The sequence below is a fragment of the Akebia trifoliata genome, chromosome 8 (genome assembly GCF_017979445.1).
Source record: "Akebia trifoliata isolate Shusen 1 chromosome 8, ASM1797944v1, whole genome shotgun sequence".
Lineage (NCBI taxonomy): Eukaryota > Viridiplantae > Streptophyta > Magnoliopsida > Ranunculales > Lardizabalaceae > Akebia > Akebia trifoliata.
In genome coordinates, this window is record NC_141382.1 from 51,752,444 (window position 1) to 51,772,492 (window position 20,049).

A 20,049-nucleotide genomic window follows, 5' to 3' on the forward strand; every position below is an offset into this window, starting at 1 on the left:
CAACTAATTTATGAGTGACATGTAACACCTTAATATTGGACAAAGCAATTATGTTGGCCCACCTTGAACATCAAATTTTATGCACAAAGAAATGAAGGATGAATCATATAAATAGTTAGTGTGAACACATTTTTGTGTTCACACCTTAATACATTATATTCAATTTAAGTAATGTACCTCCAAGTTAACCGTTTTTATGACACATGTATGCATTTAAAGAGGATACATGGAATAAGTTAGGTACATCTAAAATTCTATAAATACCTCCATTCTCAACCATTTTAATCATTCAAAACATCTCCCTAACCATCATTTTCATGATTTTTCTCTTTCAAGTTCAAACACCACTATTGAAGGTGTTGAAGTTGCGAAGCCCATAATTCTCTCATCCAATGTCTAAATTTACTGATATTATATATTAAATTGAAGATCTCTTCAAGATCTACAACTTTTCATAAGAAAGCAAGAGTCAATTACAAACAGAGTTCACCCAATTTTCGTTGCAAAATTACAACCTCAATCATATTAGTAGAAAAATCTATTTGACCTATTATCTTAAAATGGGTGTAATTCGGCTATTCGATATCAGATTTTATGAATCATCCTCAAACCCATTTGATTTCGAGATCCATCTTTCTCAAAAGGCACCAAGACCCAAATTCCAATATATTGTTCTCAAATTTAGTTCCAAGCCTACTACTTCATTCTTTTATTGCATAAAATCCAAGAAGGATTTAAGACTAGTTTACTGACCCTACTTTCATTGATTTAAAATAATAATTTAAGTAATAATTCAAGTGAATTAGACAAAACTATTTATTTAATTTACATGTTGGGCATTGGGACACATACTCCTTCACTTTCTCTATATTGTTTTATTTGCATTTTTGGGATTATATTTTTCATATTTAAATTATCTCGAAGTCTATGCTTTGGCTTAACAATAGGAGTTCCTCCCAAATTCGCCTCATAATAGTCGACATCCTATAGGGAATGGTCTAGGAAGGAAGAGATTGTCGAAGAATAATATCTTGTTTATTCAAATCGTATGACGATAGGGTTCTTTGGACCAATACTTAATTCTAACCAAAATGTGATATCATGTTTGTGCGCTAAATTTTTATTTTATGTTTGATTGAAGTATGTGATGAACACCACGATGAGTCCATGGGGTATGTGATTGACAAAACAATGTTTTAAAACATAGAAATGAAAATAAAGAATATTATTTAAAAATGATTGATTTTTTTGAAGAAAAAAAAAACATAATTTTTAGAAAACACTTGAACAAAGGAAACAATGCCTTTGAGGGTGGGACATGACATACGACATTATTTAAGAAAGTGGAAAGTAAAGATCGGTTTTAAAATCTACTTGAGAGGTGAACTCCTTAGGGAATATACCTCAATAAGATAGGTCGGTCACTGACATACATTACGTGAAGAGATAAGCGTTCCAATAGTCGGATGAATCATGAAAAGATTATCAGTGACACATCATGAAGGAATAGACGTCTCCTTTGAGATATAGGGGTTCCAATAGTCTGTTGAGTCAGGGTTCCTTTGAGTTCTAAGGACAGTAGGAGGTTTCGCCAGGGTGTAAAAACTGTAAAATGTAAAGGATGAAAATTGTGCACAAAGATTAAAAAGACTTATAAGAACGTTTTTGCAAAGAACACAAAAGACATTTCTATTTTACAAAAAAATTATTGGGTGTTTCCTATATAAAAACATTGAGTATCATATTGTTATTTTTCTTATTGTTTTGAATTAATGTTAGTATTGTAGCTTACTCAGCTTCACCACTCACGAACTTTTCATGTACATAGATTTCAAAGAAAGTTAAAGATGGGGATAAGATCAAGTAAAAAAAAATACTATTTTTCTCTATTTTTAGTGGTTGTATACAGATTAATTGATTGTAATGCATTTTATTGTGATGTTTCGGTGTAAGTCATCATTATCAATAGTGAAAATATATTTATCGCTTTCGCTCACGAGTCAAAGATCACGATCCGTCTTTTATGTCTGGTGTTTTTCAAGCAAAAAAAAAAAATCAGGTCGTGACATATCCATTAATAGCTTTCCTAATTGAGTTATTGCACGGATGAGAATAAATTGAACGACGATGATTACTTGATCTGGTAAAATTTGTTGCACAAGATCTTTTTGGTGGGCCATATCAAATGATGAGTTGATCCACCAAATTGGGTGGGTAGGAAGATTCTTGCTAATTGTTCACCTACCCTCCCATAGATTTTCCTTTTCGAGTCGTCCTAGAGTGACTGCGCAAGACATTGCATTCGACATTGAGCTGTTGTGGAGTTGTGCACAGAACCGTTGATGCTTTTCACTCATATCTTGGGGAAAAGTTTCCATGCATGGTTCCATGCACACCTCTACATCAGCTCAGTGTCGAATGCAGCGTCCTACGCAATCACTTTAGTATTTCCTTTTCTATTTTGTTCTTGCATTTAATCTTTCTCCTCCATTTAATGTGAAGAAAAGGAAAAAATATTGGTACAACAAAGTTCTAACATAAATGTATAAAGAAATATAGAGTCAAGGATTTTAGATTTTGTTTCCTATTAAAAAAAAATCCATTAAAACCCCAAGTAAGAGGTCTCTTCTCTACATTATGATTATTAAAAACTTAATTGAGAAATTAACTCCACCACCATCTGCAACATTTACGTCTCTAAGACCATAATGAAAAAAAAAAAAAAAAAACTGAAAGTACTATTTTACTAAAACGGAGAAAAACATAACTATTAGAGCAATCTTCTATGGGAGCTCCAAACAATGAATGAAAGGAATATAAAGCTAGGGCAAAGAATTGAACAAATGACTGAAACAAGTAACTTAGTTATGGCCGGAATTCAAACCAGGGATATAGTGTCATCCGCTATAGACTTTACCAATTAAGCTAAGTGGCACCTTCAAAAGAAGTACCATTTTAGGATTCTTTTTTTTTAATAAAAAAAAAAAACATATTTGTATGTATTAGTAGTTTAAATAAATAAAAATTTGACTTGGCCTACTCGATCCAGTTGACTCAAATGGTCTACATCCAAGTCGAGTCAAATTTTTGTGTTTTAGAACATTGCTTGGTAACATTAGAACATTGTATTTGAACACCTTAATTTTAAGACATTGCCATACCACAAAATTTAACATACTAGAAGTTGAAGACATTAAAAACATAAGAGTATCAATTCAGAAAATAAAATACCAAGTACTTCAAAGGAACAAACTCATGTACCTATGAAGCAATAACAACAAATTTCTGATATAGTTATCTTTCCATGAAATAATTTCATGAAAGAGGTCCTTTAGTCATGCAAACAGGTTGTATTTTGAAATATTTATTTTTCTAACACCATTACTACTGCCTTCTTCCACGATGAGCCATTGAGGTGACACCCCTCCATGTTGTCATCAGTATATATCCTGCATTGTTGTTCAAGTAAAGTGTCATTGTACATAAATGTAAAATATTCGTTAATATCCATAAAATAATGCAGAATCTTCGTGATACAAGAACAATATGAAACTTACATTATTTTGGTGATTCATGGTGTACTGTTCAACTTCAAGCTGAGCTCTGTCATATTGAATTCATCACTTTCCCTAGCCATGGCATGCACTACTTCTTCATGATTTGCACTAAACACAGCAAGTCATTTCATATTATTAACTTTTCTTTTAATGAACAAGAATTTAGCCTACTGGAGAAATATTGAAGTAAGAGTCTATAGCTATGCATGCTGGCTTCTTACTGTCTTAAGTCCGGAGTTTCTTGTTGTTGGGTTGAAGCATCAGCGTCCGGGTTCTCCACAGGGTTAAGTGTTGAATTACCTATGATTCAAAAAACAAGTAAACTGGATTAGTTCAAAATTTCACTAGCCATTGTTTGGAAACATCACTGATTAGCTAATCAGGACAACATTTGTTTGTCCAAGGGATTTGAAGTCATCACAAGGTACCCAACATGTACAGACTACAATGATATACATATGGGTGGCCTAAGTGGCATGGTGGCTTGAGGTGAGTGCATTGTAGGGTTGGGCACATTCAACCTAGGCCGCTAGTTGGTAGGTTGCCTTGGGTCAAGTTGGAGGGGCGGAGATGTATCTCCAATCCAACCATTTTAGGTGGAAGTGCTAACTCCGCCAAATTCAAGAATTGGAATCATCATAGGGTACCCAACACAAAAGTTAGGTCGATGCTATGTCGGCAACATAGGCATTGTTGGGTTATGCACAATCGAATGATTGGGTGTATCGACTGGATCGCTGAACTTCAAGAGTTTGTGAGCCAAATTATACATCAAGAAAAGGTACTAGTGGTTCATCAGGATCTAGCTTATTATGGGTGTATTGGATCCAGTCTGGACTTAACAATCTTGGTTTGATAAGCCATCAAATTAGATTTGATTTTCATCAACCCTGGCCTAATTCTACACATGTTATCAATGAATTGTTTCTTGTACATCAAATTCAATAATTTTATTACTTGGTAAGGTAATGGATGTGGTCAGAATCCAATAAATTAACATAATATTTATCATGAGAACCAATTAAAATTTTGTACCGCAGAATATTGTTTCGTCCATGATCAGAATGAAACATTGACCCTCAAACATTAAATGTTTTGATAATATTTTAGGCTGCCTTGGAATGTTCAGTCGTGACAATCTTGACGAAAATCCAGTCCATTCACAGCCAATCTGGTGTTAATGTCTGGGAATATCGATCAGAAAATCATTTCCCGCACTTGATTGCATATGAAGAAATGGATTTTGTTGCAAATTTGATCGGAATCTAGCAAGAACCATTATGAAAGAGTAGGCCTCAAATTTTCTATCTCCATTAAAAAAATCATTTTCATAAGTATAAAAGAAAATGATCATCAATCATCATGAACAAATCACATTTTCCTGCCAAAACAGTTTGTCAACAAAAAACAAATCAAGCATTTGGTAAAAGAAAAACATTTTCTTAGAAAATTGATTTTCCTAGGATTAATTTTCCAGCAATCAAACACAGCCACCAAAAAAAAAAAAAAGATTAAAAAAATGGAGGGGGACACCTACTTGTACCACCCAAGTGAATTCTGCGTGGGAAAGCCATTCCCTTCCTTAAGTGCCTCCTGTATCTCTGCTAAGCAACAATGAAAAATGGGAATAAAAAAAAAAAAAAAGAATCAATCAACTATGATAAGAAAATCAGACTTTTATTTTGGGGTGGTCCATTCCAATCAGAATGGAAATCCTAAACAATGAAGATTCAACGGTTTGGATTTTAGAAGCAAAATAAACCTGGAGGTGGCTCTTAATATGCAACTTTGTAACTCCTTCCATATTCACCAAGTCAAAGATCTTCTTGGGCTTCGCTTCTGCAACTTAAACGTATGGAGTGAGATTCATTGAATCAAAATAATCTCATATCCTAATCATCCTTGGAAGTACTTTGCTTCTACAATAAGTGCAAAAATTTAATATCAAACGGCTAAGATGGAAGGATCTTCATAGGAGATTCCCAAGAAAAACAAATCTTTAAGAAATGGGTATTTATCCTTTGAAAAATAAGTTATTTTGTATCCCTATGAATATCTTTGCATCCCAGCCGCTCATTTGATGATGGTGTGCAGTGGTAGGTAGGACTCATTTTCCTATGGTCCCACAAAATAATCGCATATGCCAAACTAATAAACAAGAGATTTTTTACTCATAGAAAAATTAATTTGGGATTTCACAGAATTTCAAATAATCAACCCCACAAACCCTAATAAGGTTGGTTTTGTAAAATTGGGGATGCCTTCAATACATACAGGTTTGTGTGATTTTGGTCAATCTAGGATTCTGTGAAATCCCAAATTAACTTTTCTGTGTTTTTTTTCCTAATCAACCAATCAAGATGATCAGAACCACCACTGATTGAAAGTGATGGTTAATTATGATCATCCTTTCAAATTGAAGATCATACATTTAAAATCCTATGTAAACAAATGAAGCCTATGGTTGGGCCCCGGCCCAATCCATTTAAAATCCTACGTGAAACAAATGAATTAACGAAGTCTCTCCCGAAAAAGAACCAACTAAAATAACCATTTCCAACTGAAAAACAACGCACATAGTACATAGAATTAATCGTATGGAAATGAAGAGGAAACAAATTAAGAAAGATAATGGCTTCTTTTCTTTCTTAGAAGAAGTACTAACTTTCTGCCCCACCAAGCTGAATAACGGCATCAAGAAATCGATCGTGAAGCTGTGGAGTCCATCGGAGACGGGTTGGACGCTGGATCTCATCTTGAGGAACACCGGCTTCAGCTTGGCTAAACCAAGGGGCAGCCATCTTCTCAAGAATGAAGAAAGAAAAGCTAGAACTGTCCCTATTTATATACCAATATCCCCAGTGGGGACATTTTAGAGACTTAAAAAAGACCAACTTGCCCCCGAAAACGGAGAGAATAAGGAAATTTCTCAAAGACGTTACATGTTGAAAATTGTCATTTTACGAAATTTGGTGTGACTAGTTGTAAACTGAATTCCATTATTGAGTACAATTAATAGATATGATTAATTCGAGGTTTGATGAATTGTCCCTTCCTAAAAAGTGTGGATAAGCACGGGTTTATCATTAATACAGTAAATCTCGACGAATATTTTGACTACTTTTTGAATTGGATATAATTAATTTTTCTTAGGAAAAATCTTGCAATATTTATTGAATCTCAAGTTGGTCATATTTACGTGCAACTAACGTGTACGAATGATTTTCACGTTGCCTCTCCACAGCCGTTTAACACATTTTTACTATTATGTTAAAATGATCATATGCCTATTCTTACTTTTGTGATTGGGCCACAAGATTTTTATGTTATGTTGAGTGTTGTGTTATCCGCCTCTGCTCCCGGGTGTCACGTGCTCAAGTATCGTGGTCCAGTTAGACCCGTGACCCTCTTATATTCATAGTTGTGCCTTCCCCATCAGATCACTCTTGTAGAGTAGTTGGTTGGTTGACATGGTATCAGAGAGCTCGTTCGTATATCTCATAGGTTCTCCACCCTTATGGGTGAGGGGGAGTATGGAGTGTATATTTCCCTCTACTCTCGAATGTGTCATACCCTAATTAAGCATGTGACCCTCTTATATTCATAGTTCTCCCCTTCTCTAAAAGATCGGTCTTTTGGGGTTAATAGTTGTTAACATGGTATTAGAGCGCTAGGTTTTTATAGGTCACAGGATCAAGTCTTCTTGAAGGAATTTTTCACCATTATAGGTGAGGGGAAGTGTTGAGTGTTGTATTATTTGTCTCCACTCCCAGGTGTCCCACGTGTGTCATGCCCCAGTTCAATCCATTACTCTCTTATATTCATAGTTGCGCCTTCCCCATAAGATCGGTCTTTTGGGGTAAATGGTTTGTCAGCATGATATCAAAGTGATACATTTGCATTTGCATAAGTCAAAGGTTCAAGTCTCTTTGAGGGAATTTTCCACCCTTATGAGTGAGGGGGAATGTTGAGTATTGTGTTATCCACCTCTACTCCCGAGTGTCACGTGTTCACGGTTCGTGCCTCAGTTCAACGACTGCAGGTCCAAAATTTGCTTTTTTTAGACAACCATACAACTTCTAGGGACATTTTCATAATTAAAAACGTGTGTTTTTTCCTAGGATGTCATATATATTCCAAGTTCAGAACTCCTAATAGTTGTATTTTCGCAGTTTTCATCAATAGAAAATCATCACCGCCGCCCGTGAGCATAGATAGTTTTGTTGAACCACAAAAATCTTTTGTGTTCTTTGTTTTCTCTGTTTTTATCTTCATAGTTTATCATTCTTGATCAGTCTAAGGGAGATTTTCCGCAACACTAAAAACCATAGATTTTAGGATGGCTAATAGCATAATAGGTAAAGTCCATGTGTGATGATAATATATATTAGGGTTCGTTCGCATCCTCATCAAGTTCCGTATCTTTTTAAAAACAGATTCATGATTAAAGAACAAATAAATAAAAAATATGATTTGTGCTAAGAAGGCAAGAAATATATCAGGTCAATTACAAAAGAGGAAAAGGGTCATACTCCTTCGATTACAAAAGCCAAACTCCTAAGCAGGGCTCCCGAAATCGCCATTTTCACCTACCAAGGGAAAAAAATTCCTTAGAAGTGACAATCATGTCTTCTTTTCATCGTTATGCCATAGTAGCCAAGGCATCTGTGACCTTGTTGCCTCCCTAAAAGACACGCTTTATCAACCTATCCTGCTCCAAAGAACATTTTATTAATTTCTTTACCAATTTTTCAATTGATAATCTTGTGAATCTACTCCAAAAAAAATGTTAATACTAAACTATATGTTTTCACACCAAACTAGCAAAAGATTAGCCTATGTAGATACTTCAGATTCCCACAATCTCTTCCACCGAATCCATTTGTCCCATTCTCTCACTTGCTAAGCCAAGCCAATTTGGAGCTGAAATTTGAGTAGCAGTATTTTACCACAATGTTGTATTGCACACTTTAAATCTAATCACATTTTGGTTGATAAATTTAGAGTGATTTACAATGATTCAGAGGGCATACCCCTCTACATATTTTTTTAATCCAAAAAAAAAAAAAAAAAGTAGGAGACTCAAGTCTAAATAGGAAAAAATCGTAGGATAAATTATCTTAAAAAATGAAATTTCCCCAAAAATTACTAAAAACTAATCTAAACCCCAAAATTTATAGGTCAGCAGCTCAGATCTAGGTTGATAAATTTATTATTATTAAACTCAAACTAACCCATGAACAGAGAGAACATATTTTCTTGTTATAAATAGATTTTTTGGGGATTGAAGGTCCCAAATAGTACCAAGACCTACCACTTCTTAGACCTTCCTACAAATTTATAGACATTACTTTGCTCTGATTCAGATGCAATATGATCACATTCATCTACCTTCCTCTCCACAAATCTCTATATGCCCCTCCACCAAAAAAGTGGCTATTTACCTGTTGTACATGTGCTGAGTGAGTGTTACGTGCAGCCCACCAAATTAAAGCAATATAAATGGGAAGCATGTGGAGGCCCTGAAGAGAGCCAAACATTTTGGGGTTAGAAGTTTCGGAATGGGGCTGAGTTTTGGTGAGGATGATCTCCTCATCATAGAGATCATCCTCACAAAAAATCAGCTCATTCCAAAACCTCTAACCCATACATTGTAAAAATGTTTGGTTCTCTTTAAGGCCTCCCAATGCCACCCTATATATACATTTTGCTTAACCTTTCAATCTAGATAAAAATATATATTAATTGGAAAAAAGTCATAACATGGCAGATGTAAGGTATGCAATTTTTCTCATAGTTTGAATAATGTTGCATAAAGAGGTAATTGAATCGAATGGTCTAGATCATTTCCTGCAAAATGTGAGAGGGTGAGAGTTCATCAAGAGATCAGTGAACATCCAGCCAAGTATGGGCCTAAAACTCTGGTCTCTGATCAGGTCAAAATTATCTAATTGGAATGGGTCTATACACACAAGGCTTGTTTGAATAAAAATCAATGTATGTGCCCAAGCACAATCAATGTTTTTACGATGATATCTTCAAATGGCTAAGTTAAATAATAAAAGATTATATATAGCAAATATAATTGAAACTAACCCAGTAACATAGTTGAAAACCATGAAACAAATTAGTTTAAAGATAAATTAAAACACAATAGCATTTAATCTCTTTGGGGCACCTATAAATAAACTAATTAATTAAAAAAAAAAAAAGCAATTATTCTCTCCATGGGGAAGAAATATAGATTGTCATGGATTAATTGGTTCGGAGAGGACGCCATGATTGGCCCCCCCAAAAAGAAAAAGATTTCTGAAGAATTCAGGCTCGTCGAAGCCAATTTGGAAGTGAGGCACCTTGTTGGAGCATCAAGCGATCAGTAAGTTGAATCTGATTGATCATCTCCTGTGATCCAACAGGTCCATTTCTGTTGACTCCTACATTTGCAAGGAAACCTGAGTTTCTACAAAACAAATTAACCATAGTTGGCATTCAATAAGTATAAATAGTTTATAATTTTTCCTTAAATCAAACCAATCTGAAACAAAAATATGTACCCATCACAATGTGAAAAAAGCTTAAATTTGACAGCCCTAGACTGTCAAATTTCATAAAATTCGACAAACAAAATGATCGAATTGGCGTCGAATTTTTTATTGTCAAATTTTTTTTTCGATGCTCGAAACTGTCAAATTAATGAAGGATGGGAAAAATTCGACAGCTCTAAGCCGTCAAATCTGGAAATATCTAGAATTCCGACGGTCCTAGACTGTCAAAATTCAGTTTCTAAAATTCGTGGCCCATAATCGTCAAACTTTTTTCTCAAATTTTCCAATTTTCACATAGTGCATGAAGGAGTGCAAAGTTGGGATCTCGAAAGAGTCTACCTTAAGGTATCCAAGGGACAAGCTGTGCCTGCAGAAATCAGATTGGAATACTCAGCAATTTCATCTTAGAGGAAGTTCACACACACACACACACACACACGCGCGCGCGCGCGCGTGCATGTAAAGAGATCGATCCAATAACAGTATACAAAAAAAAAAAGTAAATCAAGATCCATCACACACTAAAGACAGATTTTTACGTGGTTCCCACAAGAGAGGTATATCCACGGATCACACCAATTCCAAAGAGAAAAGTGTAGTTACAGATTACAACCTTTCACCTCCCCCCTAAACCTAACTAGGGTTTTATATAATACCAGTGAAATTACAAAAATTGCTTGACCAGCAGGGATGCATGGCTTGATTAACAATACCTCCTAATAACCAGCATTAGCAGGCTCCACAATCCACAACAACACATACACACACACACACAAAATGCATTACTGCATCTAGGCAGTAGGGTCAGATAATCATCACAGGTTCAATGAAAATGATGCCTCAGGGATTTGGCTGCATAATAGAAGACCGACTCAAAAGAAATAATTAGATTTTTTTTTAGTTTTTTATGTAATAAAGTTCTCTCTTAAAAAGCCTGTTTGGTTTTATGCGATAGTAGCTTTAATTCTTGGCTGGCTCATTCCAATGTTTAAGGTCTAATAGAGATCTTCTAATCACATCTTATTTGAGAGTTACATTTACACCTGATTTAAGGCAACTTGCCCACTGTGATGTACAGTTCCCTAATCATTATTAAAATATAATAATATTTCCATGAAGCACAAGAAATATTGCAAAGAAATTCCAACCAAAAATAAATAAATATATTGCAAAGAGAACGAACCCGCAATGCATGCCAAGGTTTGCACGACTGATTATCCAGCAAATGTTCCTATTAGCAAAGAGCGAATAACTGATATTTATACCTATTTCTGAAGTTCAAAAGACAATTTATATTGAGAGACGACATGACCATGTTTGTCCAAATAAATGGAAACAAGCATAAATGACAAGTCAAACACCAAAAAAAAATGTAAATTAGAATAAATACAAATAATTGCAATTAGCTAGATTATTATTTAAACTCTTTAAATTTTTAAAATAGACCACTAATACCGAGCAAATAATTGGAAACATCAGCATAAATGGCTAGCCAAAGAACGAAAAAAATGTAAATTAGAATAAAAATAAAATACAAATAATTGCAATTATCTAGATTTAAATTTTCAAAATTAACCACTAAGCACCCTACTTGGTATCTTGCAAATCATTTGCAAATGCACATAATTGACTAAAATTAGTTTTATTGGTGCTTGGTTTCACAATGCAAATGATTTGCATTGCAAAAAAATTTGCATTGATCATCTAAGTTCTCAAGAAATTTCAGCAAAAGATTTGCAGTACAAAAAATTCCACAAATCATTTGCAAAATTATCTGACTTCGACCTACACATATCCAAATTATTGGAAGACCCCTAATCAAGGAAATTAGATTCAAATTATAAAAATTAACAAGAAAAAAAAAAAAATAATAATAATAATAATAATAAAGATACTACAAATATCAACCAGCAACCACAAAAAGAGATTTGCAAGAGATTTCCCAATGGTCACCAAGCAATAGTAAATCTTTCATAATAAACCATTTGCATTGCAAAACATACGTGTAAATCATTTTCAAGTGTATATGATTTGTAGCATACCAAACAGGGGAATTCGAAGTCCATGTGAAAATGGATATATTGTCGGAAATGTGAATTCCACTATTTCATTGCATCTTTGAAAGAGTCATGCTGGAGTGAATTTAAAATTTACATCAATACACACGTTGCTAACGTGGAGGTGCGCACGGAACCATAGATGCTTTTCATCATGATACTTTTCACTTGTATCTTGATGAAAAGTATTTATAGTTCTATACACCCATCCACATTAGCAAAGTGTGAATTAAAGTGAATTTTAAAGTCACTCTAGTATTATTTCCCTTCGAAAATACCAAAAGTTCAGGAAAATAAAATAAAAAATAAGAAATGAGAGAGACATTTAGTTTAGGGAAAATTATCTAATGGTCCACGAAAGAAGGTTTTCTTTCTAATTAGTCCTTGACTTTTAGGAGTTAGCTAAATAGTCCATCTAGTAAATTCGTCTTTTCTAATCAGTCCTTGAACCCCACTCTAGACATTTCTCACGATTGAAATGCTTGAGAAATGTCTAAATTACCTTAACCATTCAAACTTGCCATTTTTGACTAAAAAGATTGGATTTTCAGCATCCCAATCGAGTTTTGGAGACTCCATTCCGATGAAAAGGATTTGAGAATTACGGAAGAAGAAGCCATTTTAAACATTTTTCAAGTATTTTGAAGATGAATGTAAAAAAAATCGGTTTTTCTATTATTTTGATTTGTTTTTGGATGAAAATCAATCAAGGATGGTTCTTTAGGTTTAAAACCATCTACACAAGTCGTTATGTCAAGTTTTAAGTTGATCTTTCCACGTATTTTAGTTGGAAAAACTTTATAAAAAAAAATATAAACGGGTGGATTTTACAGTGTCAAGATCAATAGTTTTTATTTTTGAGTTCAATATTTTTACTGTCAAGTTCGAAGGAAATTTTTTGTCTTTTCTCTTCTCCCCATTTTCAAAATTACCCCTCTAACTTTTTTGCATTTTCTCTTCTACCTCCCTCGCTTTCTAGGAGTATGTGTAAATGATAGGGGCAGTATCAAGTAGTTTTAGCAAATGAACAAGCCTTACATCCATCATAATTGTGTTCTTGCTCTATTGTTTCTTTCTATGCAATGTGGGATTAAGTTGAGCATTTCCCTACTCTAGACTGGCAAAAACAGGCTCTAGCCTCATCATATGAAACATAGTTTTAGGGAGCGTGATCTATTAAGCCAACTCTCCAATGGGGCCCACCCTCAAAATGGGTCAGAAGTCTCGTAGCAACAAGGGTATCACTAGTAGATGCCCTCTTTAAGAGCCTTCTTTAATATTAGATTAAATAAGGGTATATATTGCATTTCCTTTTCTCCTCCTTTTTTAATAATACCCTCCAACTTTATTGTATTTACTCTCCAACATCCTTAACCCCGATGAGGATGCTCGTGCTAATAGGCATCGGCAAACTCTAGTATCTAAATATAGTTAAATGGTTGTCATCAATTTATCAATCTTTGACATATTCATTATTTGACGACTAATTGTTTATATGAACCTTCTAATGTATTGTGAGAATGGTGTGCAAAAATACCTTTCGGCATTGAAGTCGTTTAAGAGATTCAACTAACGACTCTTCCATCATTTGAGCTTGGCTGGATCATTAACACTGTCTGGGATGATCCAAGTCCTGGAAAATCAGATTACGCTATTAGAAAGTTTGCATTAAAGACCTATTGAAATTCATGCCAAACTAAAAATTAATTACCTACTAATTGTATGGTTTTAAGTCTTGACAATAGCTTATGAAATGTAAAATAGTAGTAACATAAAATAACTGAAATAATAGTTTTAAATTTGGTAAGGAATGGGAAACAGCATCAATTAATTAAAAACCTCAATTTGTAATTCTTCTCGGCTCTTATTATGTAGTTGCCTTAATCCACTTTGTAGTTCCTGTGTAGATGGATAACTGGCAAAGTTAATCGAGCCGTAAATATTAAAAAATATATTTCAGATAGCTTGTCCATGTTTTGACATACATATATACCTCTATCTTTTGCTTCCTATAGACATCAAACAAAGATTCAAAAATAAGATTTTATGGTTATCAAGGAGATCTATGCAATCAATGTGATGATCAAAACCCTACCAGCTGTCATCCGAAATCTTGCGCAGGTTCACATCGAGATCATCATTTTTACAAAGCTTTTGTAATATCTGCCACCCAAAAAACAAAACAAAAACAAACAAACAAAAGATAAAAGTAGCCATTATAGAAAAATGAGAAGGCCTGCTTAATTCAATTTATTTAATAAATTAATAATAAAGATTATACTTAGATCTTACATTGATGGTCTCTGATTTGCTGCAGGCAACCAAGGAGAACAGCCCAGTTAGCATAACTATTCCTTTAAACTATAAACATGATCAAATTTGGTTTTACAAGAAAAAACCTACCTCTACCAAGATTTCAAATCTCATCCAAGAATCATCTCAGTCTTGTTCACCATGGAGCAGATTTACGCAGTGTCCACTATGTGAAAAGTGGAAAATTCGACAGAAAAAATTGACAGGCCAAGGCCCACAAATTTTAGAAATTTAATTTTGACAGTCTAGGACCATCGAAATTCTAGATATTCCCAAATTTGACATCTTAGAGCTGTTGAATTTCTCCCATCCTTCATTAATTTGACAGTTTCGGCCCGTCCAAAAAACAAATTTGACAATGAAAAATTTGATGCCAATTCAACCCCTTTGTCTGTCGAATTCTATGAATTTTGACGGCCCAGGGCCATCAAATTTGGGCTTTTTTCACATTGTGGTCTCAGGCTTCACCGTCTCACAAGATCAATGAGATGACTCGGACAATATTTTAAAAATCATGGCCAAGTTAAATGCTTTAATTCCTCCGAGACAACTCAAATTCACCCATGAATGAGACGAGACGGCAAACCGAGATATAAAACAATGGGACTCCCTACCTCTTCACTCGATCTTTCATCGACAAATGAGACAGCCTCTCCACCATTGTAGCCAAATCTCTGAACAAATAAATGCTGAAAATGAAAATACAAATAGTGCAGGATGGGTTGAGTAACAAAAATTGATCTAAACAAGAACAACATTAGATTAAACTAGCAAGATATATAGAAAACTCTAAAAGAAAAGAATTGGAAGGCTGGTTAATTACCTTCCTTCGCTAACATAATGAGATTGTCTGCCCGAAGCCAAGAAAACTACGAGGCTGAGATCTATATCACAGAGTGTAGCCAGTTGAGTAGCCTTCTTTATAAGGCCAGATTTCCTCTTACAATATGTTACTTGACGTGCATTCGCCACCTCTAACCTTCGAATCTGAATTTTCACTCTACCCATTTCTCAAGTTCTTTTGAACTACAGAAATTCTCACTCAGGTTTAAACCTCTCTCTCTCACCCCAAATTTTTTATATACACTGAACCTGGACATTATTTGCTCTTTGTTCTTAAAGTTGGAGTTGCCAATCCAGGTAGGATGATTTAAGTCAGCCCACAAGAAGCGCGGAAACTTGGATTATCAGAACGATTTTCAAATAAATCCCACTTATATGAAAGATTTTTATTCAATTTGGTCTCATATTCCAAGAGTAGAATTGAAGAAATGAAGCTCGTGTAGAGATATATCTCTTAGTGATGTGTTGGTTTTGGAGGAAAGCTTTAAATGTTTTACTTGATTCGCCACATGCAAAGAGATTTTTGTTCCCTGGTCACAGTGAAAAACAGAGTCCCCAAGGGATTTTCCATTATAACTTTTAATGGTGGGTTGGTAAAGTTTGGATATTTCCTTTCTGAGTCATGCTGGAGTGAACTCAGCGGGGGGCACGTGGGGTATACCTTGACATGGTAGCTCACGCATGTCTGTAGATGCATTGTACTCGTATTTTGGAGAAAATGCATCTGCGGGCATGCACGTGCCACCACGTCAAGATGTCACTCTTGTATCCCCCACTGAGGTCACTCCACCATTAATCTTCCTTTCTAAATAGTGGGTTGGTAAGGGACAAAAGCATTAAATATTGGGAAAATTACTTAATGTTCCCTAGCGCAAGGTTTTCTTAATAGTCTCTCAACCTCATCTCAGGTTATAATATTTGTAATATTGAAACTACTCTTTTTTCATCTTCTTCATATACCTAGGTTTTCCAACAACGATTCTAGTCATTTCCGATGATTTTTCATCATAAATCACCAATGGAAATGATATAGTTCTCATTTTGAACTTTTAGATTTATTTTTTATTTATTTATTTCGAAGATTTATAACAAAAGAGTGATGCTAAATGCGCGTCCCTTTCTCTCTCCTACCCATAGTGAAAAAAAAAAAAAAAAAACAATCTTTCTGATTTGATTACCTTGTGACATTCAAAAACATGATCCGGTGCAATGGAATTGTAGAGGACAAATTTATATGAACTTTTAAAAAAGAAATTTAAATAGTTATTTTTCACCGTTGAATTTTATTTTTAAATTTGAGTACTCGGTGGTCATCCATTTTCAACACTTTGGATCAAGCTCGAAAAATAATATTTTTTTAATTTCTCTTTTTTGAATATGAATATTTGCATGAAATTTAAAAGATTGTTGTTGGATTGTCAATGTGATAATCAATGTGGGCCCAACAACCCTTTTTAATATTTGAAATCTAAAACAAAAAATATGTGGGCAGCGAGCGGGAGAGAGAAACTTTCTCTATTGTTGAAGTCATTATGCCACATGTCAAACGCTTGTTGGGCTGTGAGCCAACACGTCATAGGGTGTCAAGGGTTTTCCAATTCTTTTGCTCGTTTTCGATGAAAATCGATCAATGATGTTCTTTTGGTTTGAAATCATCTACTCAAGTCGTTATGTCAAGTTTTTAGTCAATCTTTCCATGTATTTTAGTTGGAAAAACGTGAAAAATTGAAAACTGGTAGGTTTTACAGTGCTCACCAATTTTTATTGTTGAGTTCAACAATTTAAAAAATAAAAAAAATTGAACTCAACAATAAAAATATTGAACTCAAAAATAATAATTGTTGAACTTGACGATATAAACCTACCCATTTTCATTTTTTCAAGTTTTTCCAACTAAAATACATGGGAAGGATCGGTTTAGAACTAGACGTAACGACTTGTGTAGATGATTTCAAACCCAAAGAACCATCATTGATCAATTTTCATCCAAAACGAGCAAATGAATTGGAAAACCCTAGTTTTTACATACATTTTCAAAATGCTTGGAAAAACTCTTGAAAATGATTTCTTCTTCCTTTTCAAATCCTTTCCAACGGAATGGAGTCTCCAAAACTCAATCAGGATGCTGAAAATCCAATTTTTTGGATGAAAATGATGAGTTTGAATGGTTAGGGCACTTTCAACATTTTAACGTGAGAAATGTCTGAAGTAGGGTTCAAGGACTAATTAGAAAAGAGAGATTTACTAAATGGACTATTTAGCTAACCCCTAAAATTGAAGGACTAATTAGAAAGAAAATATTATGCTAGGGACCATTAAGTAATTTTCCCTTAAATATTTAAATAGGAGTGAACATTGTAGGTGACCTACGACAAAAGTTTTTGTCCAAGATAATGCGGAATTAGTGATATTGGACTTGCTTTGCCGACCTAGTATTTTTAGGTTTATAAAAAGGGGAAAATCAAAAATTATTTAATGCACCTGATCGAGAGTGATCACGACCAGAAAAAAGGGGTAAATTCGATGTATCTTGCAGTTGAATTTATCCCTTCTTCACGTAGTGTTTAAAAGGATCATATCAATGTATCCCTTTTTTTCTCATAGTGCAACTTCTTTCTAAATCCCCCTTTATTTTTTAGCAATGTCTTGATGGTTTAGATGGCAAACTCTTTCATTCTTAATCCACCCTCACCGCCATATCCCTTATAAAAGATTTAAAAATATCTAAGAAACCCTTTTTTTCTCACATTTTAATTTACATAAAATTTTCAATTGGGACTACATGAATCATTTCAAGGAATCTTTGTAATTATGAATGACGATTGGAGAATGATATACACATAATTTCAAAATTTTAGATATAACTTTTAATCTATTTTGACGATTTGCAACAATGAACAAGAAATGGAGAACAAGATAGTCATAATTATAAAGATCTAATCATAATGTTTGATCCAATTGTTCGTTTGGCATTATTATATATGTGTATTGTTGGGTTTGGTGATATAAAATCACCATATTCTTTTGTTTCTTGAGGTTGATGGGCTTTTCCACTTATGTGGGGTATTTTGTGTATGGTCTTTTTATTAGCTAATGGGAAATAAAAGAGGTCCCGAGATGGTTGCTAGTGTCCATAAAAGAGGGTTTTTCTAAAAGGGGGTTTTCTCTTTGGTAGAGAGTGTGAGAAAGCATTGATTCTCTATGTATTTTTTCTTCTCCTATAAAACTTAGAAGTTCAAAATTCTTGAGGGTGATCTTCACATGGTTGTAACGGGTTTGTGACAATGGGAGTGAGATCAATTTCTTGTATGGATTCTTACTAGAGTTGGGTGTAGAGCTTTGATGGGTTTCACCGAAGACTTGTAGGTAAGTAAACAAGGCCTAGAAAGTCCATTCTAGGATTCTATTTACAGATATTTTCAAGATAAAACATACGTTAATTCCCTTAATTAGGTATAACGCCTTCATAGTCCATGTTATTGGTTATTTTCAAATTAATTTTGATTTCTGACTTAATTTTGATTGATTATTTGTGACAGGTCAAAGGCATGAGAAATAAATGAATGAATCGAGAAAGTCAATCCAAACCAAAATCTAGATCCATGGAGCCCACCATAGTCGTGGTGCGAGCATAGGGCACGACAACGCGGTAAAGGCGATGAATCTTGCATTGAGATTTGTGTTACGTGTTAACATCATGATTTCACACACATTGGATTACGGTTGGAATCTCTTGATTTACACAAAAATTTCAACTTGAAGAATCCCTAATTTAGCTCTGTAAATAGAGACCAGACCAAAGTCAAAGAGATATATCTCTTCTATCTTCTCTCTTCTATCTTTTTCTTCTCTCTTCTCTCTTCTCTTTGCTCTTTATTTTTAGGTTTCATTTTTTATTTAAGCATTATAACTAGAGGAGGAATGGCTATGTCAGTTTAAGATCAATAAAACAAAATACTTCTTCTCTCTCAATCTCTCTTTTATTATGTTTTTATTTGTTCTTGTTATGATTTGTGACTAGATCTCCATTAGAGATTTCGATGGAACTAGAGCAAGATTTTTTATTCAATTAATTTGTGTTTGTGGTTGGTGCTTTAATATCTCCATATGATGATATTTAGTGATTAATCAGTAGATCCATCTTAAATTATTCTGATTTTGATAATCTAGACTTAGATCAATTCAAAATGGATCATGCTCTGTTAGGATGCTTTAAGTGGTTCTAGTGATTTTGTTTATGTAATGTTTATCATATCTTCTTGATCTAATTTATGTGCTTAAAAAGGATTCATCCTCCAATCCAACAACATTAGATTGTTGATTGGATAGAAATAAAAAATCAAAACACAAATAATTAAACAAGATTGATTGTTTTTTGTGGATTCGGCCTATCTAAGCTTTTTACATTGTGAGCTTATCTCTCTCTATTTTTACTATTTTTAATTAATTTAATCTTTATTAAATCAGGTTTTATTTGTTACATTAAATCTTAAATCATTTTTAGTTAAAGTTTAGAATCAACGTTGTCCCTCCAGATCGATCACTTACTTGCCAAGGTCTTAGTATTTTGTTCTCTGTTATTTTATGTGGTAACCTGTGACGAACAGTAAGTATTAACCTTCATTCTTGTAATTTCTTCTTTAAGTAGCAGATTTTTACTTGCCGACTTGCCCGTGGATGTAACCCCATTGTTGGTGAACCACTTATATATCGGGTTGTGGTTATGTTCATTTA

General features: G+C 34.1%; 2 protein-coding genes across 3 annotated transcripts in view; both read right to left on the reverse strand.

Moving 5' to 3' along the window:
- LOC147397689 (agamous-like MADS-box protein AGL65) overlaps nt 1-20,049 on the reverse strand; it is a 50,175-nt gene that overhangs the window by 17,750 nt on the left and 12,376 nt on the right. The gene's annotated exons all lie outside the window — the stretch shown is intronic.
- On the reverse strand, nt 3,218-6,358 carry LOC147397692 (myb-related protein 2-like). Its single transcript, XM_086449911.1, has 6 exons — nt 6,223-6,358; nt 5,320-5,396; nt 5,095-5,158; nt 3,779-3,857; nt 3,558-3,665; nt 3,218-3,449 (listed from the first exon to the last, which is right to left on the reverse strand). The coding sequence occupies exons 1-5, from the start codon at nt 6,356-6,358 to the stop codon at nt 3,572-3,574; spliced, it is 450 nt and encodes a 149-aa protein (XP_086306037.1). The 3' UTR covers nt 3,218-3,449; nt 3,558-3,571.

What these genes read in the sequence shown, in the direction of transcription:
- LOC147397692 (XM_086449911.1), bottom strand. Translation starts at nt 6,358, where the DNA reads ATGGCTGCCCCTTGGTTTAGCCAAGCTGAAGCCGGTGTTCCTCAAGAT. An exon ending in ATATTAAGAGCCACCTCCAG is followed by an intron (nt 5,159 to 5,319) that starts GTTTATTTTGCT and finishes GTTGCTTAGCAG; the next exon opens with AGATACAGGAGGCACTTAAG. An exon ending in GAAACTCCGGACTTAAGACA is followed by an intron (nt 3,666 to 3,778) that starts GTAAGAAGCCAG and finishes TGCTGTGTTTAG; the next exon opens with TGCAAATCATGAAGAAGTAG.